The sequence below is a fragment of the Oryctolagus cuniculus genome, chromosome 10 (assembly GCF_964237555.1).
Source record: "Oryctolagus cuniculus chromosome 10, mOryCun1.1, whole genome shotgun sequence".
In the NCBI taxonomy this organism is placed as follows: domain Eukaryota; kingdom Metazoa; phylum Chordata; class Mammalia; order Lagomorpha; family Leporidae; genus Oryctolagus; species Oryctolagus cuniculus.
In genome coordinates this window covers 9,440,356-9,446,355 of record NC_091441.1, presented here as the reverse complement: position 1 = coordinate 9,446,355, position 6,000 = coordinate 9,440,356, and the positions used below count along the sequence as shown (strand labels likewise).

Genomic DNA, 6,000 nt, shown 5'->3' with positions numbered 1-6,000 from the left:
CCCAATATATTTTGCTGTTTACAGATATTCCAGGGATCCTCAGCCGATTAGAATTTCCCTCCAATGCATTATCCTACTGTTTTGATTACCATGTTAATGCAATTGTCTTCTAAGTATTTTTATTTTAAGAAGCATGAGTCCTAATTCAGATTGTGGAGTCCAAGAAGCTACTTTCAGAATGAAAGCTGGTGCTTAACATAATTGGTAACGCAATCATGTTTCTTGAGTTATTTTATAACTGTGTGCCCGGAATTCACTATTATAAACCTATGAATTACACAATGGCAGTTTTGGACATTGTGCATGGCCATTTAGATGCCTCTTGGGAATGCCCACATCCCATATCAGAGCGCCCAGGTTCCAGGTCTGGCTCCAATTCTAATTCCAGATTCCTGCTAATGCATACCCTGGGAGGCAGCAGGTGTTCTTTGAGGAGGCAAGGTCCTAGTCACCCATACTGGATACTTGGATTGAGTTTCTGGTTCTGACTTTGGCATGGCCTAGCCATAGCTGTTGTAGGCATTTGGAGAGTGAACTAGTAGGTTGAAGATCTCTCTAAGATGAAAAATAAATAAATCAAAATTTATCAAAAAGAAACCTGTTTTCTCTCCTCTGGGAGTTCTGAAGTATGAATAGTGTTTATTTCTTAACAACTGCATCGAATCTGGTTGTGGAATAGAGAGGTGGATCTGTAAGCCCAGTTGAGGCTGATTTTCTTTTCTTTTCTTTTTAATTTTATTTATTTATTTGAGAGGTAAAGTTATAGTCAGTGAGAGAGAGAGACAGAGAGGGAGGTCTTCCATCTGCTGGTTCACTCCCCAGATGGCTCCCAGAGCTGCGCTGATCCAAAGCCAGGAGCCTTTTCCAGGTCTCTCATGCAGGCTAAGGAGCCATCTTGGGCCATCTTCTACTGCTTTTCCAGGCCATAGCAGAGAGCTGGATCAGAAGAAGAGTGGCCGGGACTAGTACCGATGCCCATAAGGGATGCTGGTGGTGCAGGTGGAGGATTAACCCACTATACTTCAGTGCCAGCCAGAGGCTGATTTTCAAAAAAGTCTAAGGAGAGTTCAATTTTTCCAGCTTAAAAATCAACAGAAGCCTTTGAAAATAATCGGAATAAATTCTGTCAGAGGCCTCTTGTAGCCTTCAAAGAAAGCTAGCAGAGAACTCAGCTGCAGAAATTATTCTCTTGGAGCCACAATTCTGCCCTCTGAACACTATGTTGAATCCACTAAAAAAGGACACTATCATAACCTTGCCTTTTATTTGTTTTCATAGTTTCCATGATAATCTTCCAAACTCTAATTTTAATCCTAGTCTGTAACCTGTCATTATAAAAATTATCAAATTAGAGGTTGTTTAGCTCTCATCCAGAAGCACTGGCTGAATGCCTAACATGAAACTGAAAAACAAAAACTCAACTTTACGAAGAAAAATGGCACCTCTACTGATAATACAGATGGTATCTGGGCTAACTATACATCTGTGCACAATCTAACCCCATCAATACTTAATGTAAAGAATAATCCTGGTTCGGTTTAGTTGTTCATGATTTACCCCATGCTGTATCTGAATGTGGCCCTGAAGTTCATGCTTGGAAATTGAACGCCCCGTGCAACAGCCTGGAGAAGCAGGAGCTTCAACATGTGACTAAGTCAGGAGGTTCTGCCCCGTGAAGGGAATAACATCTCTGTCGTGGAGTGTACTCATTATCACAAAGTGGATTCGTTGCAGACATGAGTTTGGCTCTCTTGCTCTCTCTGTCATGTGCAACTATTCTGTTACCCATGACCTTCTGCCATGGGGAGACACACCAAGATGGCTCTCACCAGACATGGCATCTCAAACTTGGACCTATTTGCTGGTCTCCAGAGCCATAAGACAAATACACTTCTATTGTTCAAAAAATACTCAGTCTGGGATATTTTGTTGTAGTAGACACAAAGGACTAAAATACTACATAAAGAATTTTAAACTATATTTCCTCTGTCCATTTTGAGTTTTAATAAGCAGTATGTCACTAAGCTTTTTACTCAGCAAACATTCTTCATTGGACTCAGGTTATTTCTTGTGATTCTTCTACTCCTCTTCTTGTCTTAGGATCTCAGTAGCAATGACCACTACTTTACGCTGTGTTGGTCTTGGAATGAGTACTGCTCTCTCCATGAGCACAAACTCCACCTGGCGAGTAGGGAAGCCTTGCGGAAATAAGAGAGAAACCATGTTTCTAGTAAATATGATCTGGTGGGTATGACCGCCTCTCCTCCACTGTGACAGCTCTTGTCTCATCCAGTATCAGAAGTTCGCCCTGTTTGGTCCATTCTTCAATACCTGTACAAACGCATTCTAGAGTCAGTCCCAAACATGTTCTAATAAATGTCAACAGTGATATTCTTAGAATAACTTCCAGAGTATGTCACAAACTGATGAACATGTTTCCATAATTTCTTTTTCTTCATTGATTTTTACCACAACAAAGAATGTTTGCATTAAAAATTCTTGTGCATAGCTTTTGTTAGCAGTTCTGGTTTTTTCTACTTTGCTATAAATGAAATAATAGGTAAAGTGATTGTGTGCTTTAAATTTCAACTTAGGTAGTCAAGTTCTCTTCTCTAAATGTTAAAACTAATCACATGTCCTACACCAGAGAAAGTGGCCTGGTATGACTAGAGAGAGATACATCCAAATCATGGAAGAGACTCTGTATGACAAAAGAACAGATTTGGGTTGTTTTAATTTTGATATCAAGGACTGAAAATCTTTAAGCAGAAGAGTGAAATATTTTTAAAAACATTACTAAAATCATCCTGGTTTTGTTGTGGAAAATAATTTAGGAGGGCAAGGGTAGCAGCAGAAAGAAAAGTAAAATGAAAAAATATTTTCCAATTATTTGGATCATGAAAATATTTTAAATGAATGCATAATATTATAGGGGTCCTCTGAGTTTTTTTTTTTTTTAAATCAGTTATACTAAACTGCATGGGAGCCAGTGTTGTGGCGCAATGGGTTTAAGTTGCCAGCTGTGATGCTGGCATCCCATGTGAGTGCCAGTTCAAGTCCTGGTGGCTGCACTTCCAATCCAGCTTCATGCTAATGTCCTTGGGAAGGCAGCCAGCCCAAGATAGCACAAGTTTTGGGCCCCTACAATCCACGTGGGAGATCTGAATGGAGTTCTGGGCTCCTGGCTTCAGCCTAGCCCACACCTGGCTGTTGGGGCCATTTGAGGAATGAAACAGAATATGTAAGACTGATATCTGTATATCTCTCTCTGTCTCTCTCTCTCCCCCTCTGTCTCCCCTTGACTATCTGTAACTCTGCCTTTCAAATAAATTAATTAAACCCTTAAAAAAACAAGAAAATTTCTTAAGTATCATACACTTGTTTTTAATAAATTGATTCCAAAGTAAATGTCTATCATTTAAGGATGTTAAAATAAACAAGTAAAATGGATTTAACCATGATTTATTTTTTAAAGATTTATTTATTTGAAAGTCAGAGTTACACAGAGAGAGAAGAGAGGGAGAGAGAGAGAGAAAGAAAGAGAGGCCTTCCATCCGATGGTTCACTCCCCAATTGGCGGGAATAGCCAGAGGTGTGGCAATCTGAAGCCAGGAGCCAGGAGCTTCTTCTGGGTCTCCCACATGAGCACAGGGGCCCAAGGACTTGGGCCATCTTCTACTGCTTTCCCAGGCCACAGCAGAGAGCTGGAACAGAAGTGGGTCTGTATCAGGCAGAGGGCAGGCTGGGAGCCACAGGGAACCCTGTGCGGCCGGGAAAGCAGAGCAGCGGCCAAAAGGCCACATGCCTGGAGGAGAGGGACAACAGGGCAGCCCACCTTGCTCCAGGCCTTGTATTCACTTCAAAAGGGGAGTGGCTACATAGTCTGATTGGCAGGTGAGGGTACAGGTAAAGCCAGATACGGATCATGAAAGGGGGCAGGGCAAGGGCGTGGTCTCCAGTTCACAAACCTAATCAATTTACTCCTATCTGCCTGCCTACATCATTCCCCACTCAGAGATTCCTGACCTTAATCTTAAGGTAAAGTTGAGAGGTGTAGAATCATCATATCTTCTATGGCCGCTTCCTGCGGATCAGGGGCATAGGCTCAGCCTGGGGGATTTACTTTAAACTGACAGTGTTTATGGTATATAGTCATTCCTTGATAATTACTTGGATATAGTTGGTCTATCAAAAATAACTTCTTTTCTAAATAATTTGTGCCTCTAGTTGTTTTTTTCTGAACAACTTGTCCAAATGGTTATAGATAGGTGAGAACTTATTACATTTGAGGATTAATTTCAAACCAAAGTGTATCATAAATGGTGTAAAATTGAATAAGAGGATGGAGAAAGAGTTCAAATGAATTTCTTATTTTGTTAAAATTAAAAGAGACTTCGGGTGTAGAACTTTGCTTAATAAAGTTGAAACTAACAGGTTGGAAAAGTTCACAGTATGCATGCATGCTGGCTGTTTAAATACCAGGAAATAAACTTAGACAAGGTTTGCTAGCTATGGAGAAAAATCAAAGGAAAAAGAGTGTTGCTAAAGGGGGCTCTCTCTTTTACTAGAATCCACTTAAAGTGATTGAGATTCAAGTGATTTTCAGCTTCCCAGGACTGGAAAAGCCAACTCTTTGTGAAACCCAAAGAAAAGGAGATATAATTTTCTAAAATTCATCCCAATTGTCCCAATCTAATTAAGGGTATCTCCTTCCTACTCAAGTCTGTAATTTCTCATGGCCTTAAGGTAAGTGCCACTAAACTGAAGGGAGAGAGAAATGTGTAAACACACACCCCAGTAAGTAAAAGAAGAGATTCATGGGGTTTACGAACTGTATGTATGATTAACTTAATGTGGAACTTGCCGAACAAAAGTAGACATTAGCCTGCCACAGCTTGACGAAGTCGTACTGCCAAAGAAATGTCAAAGTATCAAAAACCCCCTGTAACTGTTTAATTCTTAAAGTTTGCCTCTGCCCCATGCCTCTGCTGGTTCCCAGGCAGCATCTCTCTACCATGAGCCTCAGAGCAGACCCTGGGAGACTGTGGACAAGGAAGAAAATCTAAGTCTAAGGAAATAGTCAAGTAAGTGATTCACACAGAGCAGAACGAGAGAAACCAAGGAAGCAGTGTTTGAGGACTGTCACGGACTGTGAGCTCACCTTTATTAACCCTAGCATACATGTGTGTGCTCCCAATCCATCACCGTGCCGTGGGTGCCATAGTTAGTTTCCACACACTCGTATAAACCAATGACAGTTCACCCCTCCTATTCATGACCAACTAAACACAATGGGAAAAATATTCTAAAATTCTAATTACTTATAGATTCTGAAAAATAATCAAAAACAGATGTGAGAACAAGTCAAAACTTGGAAAACTGATAGCATATGTGAATTTTCCTGTTATTTTTTTTCTCAGCTTTGTACAAAGGGTGAGTCCCATTAATAGAGTGACAGAGGAGTAGTGATGGCTAAAGCTTCAAGAGAAGTTCTGTGTTCTGGTCACAGCAACCAGAAAACAAAGGACCTTGTAGTCCAGAGAGTGCAGGATACTCCCAGAGCAGTAAGAAGCAGCGAGAGGGAGCTCAAATTTTCAATATGACCATGTTGAAGTCTCAGTTTCACCCTGGAACTGCACTAATACAAAACAGATGCAAATCAATATAGTCAAGGCTTTGAGAACTGATGGTTATTTGAAACACAAGGCAAGTATTAGGTTAACCCCTGAATTATGCATGTACAGAATACACCAAACCAAAACAGCAAAGGCTTGTAGAACTGGGATTTGAATGCTGACAAAGTCTCAGAATCTTTATGAATACACTAAACACAACCAAACAAGCATAGCAAAGATTTTGAGAACAGATCAGAAACTTGAACTACCACCCAGAAAATGCAAGAAGAAACTGTATTCTAAATATGACTTAGTTGATTTCATGCCAAAACAAAAGCATAAATATTTCAGAGAGGATTCTAACAGGATCCATAATCTTAATAGA

General features: G+C 40.3%; 1 protein-coding gene across 1 annotated transcript in view; it reads right to left on the bottom strand.

The window, feature by feature from the left end:
• Positions 1 to 636: 636 nt before the first annotated feature.
• Positions 637 to 6,000, bottom strand: part of LOC138844003 (uncharacterized protein FLJ37310-like) — a 32,546-nt gene continuing 27,182 nt past the window's right edge. The window contains exon 4 of the mRNA XM_070050034.1: positions 637 to 2,331. Within this exon, the coding sequence (XP_069906135.1) occupies positions 2,296 to 2,331 (36 nt within the window). The 3' untranslated portion in view covers positions 637 to 2,295. The remainder of the gene's footprint in view (positions 2,332 to 6,000) is intronic.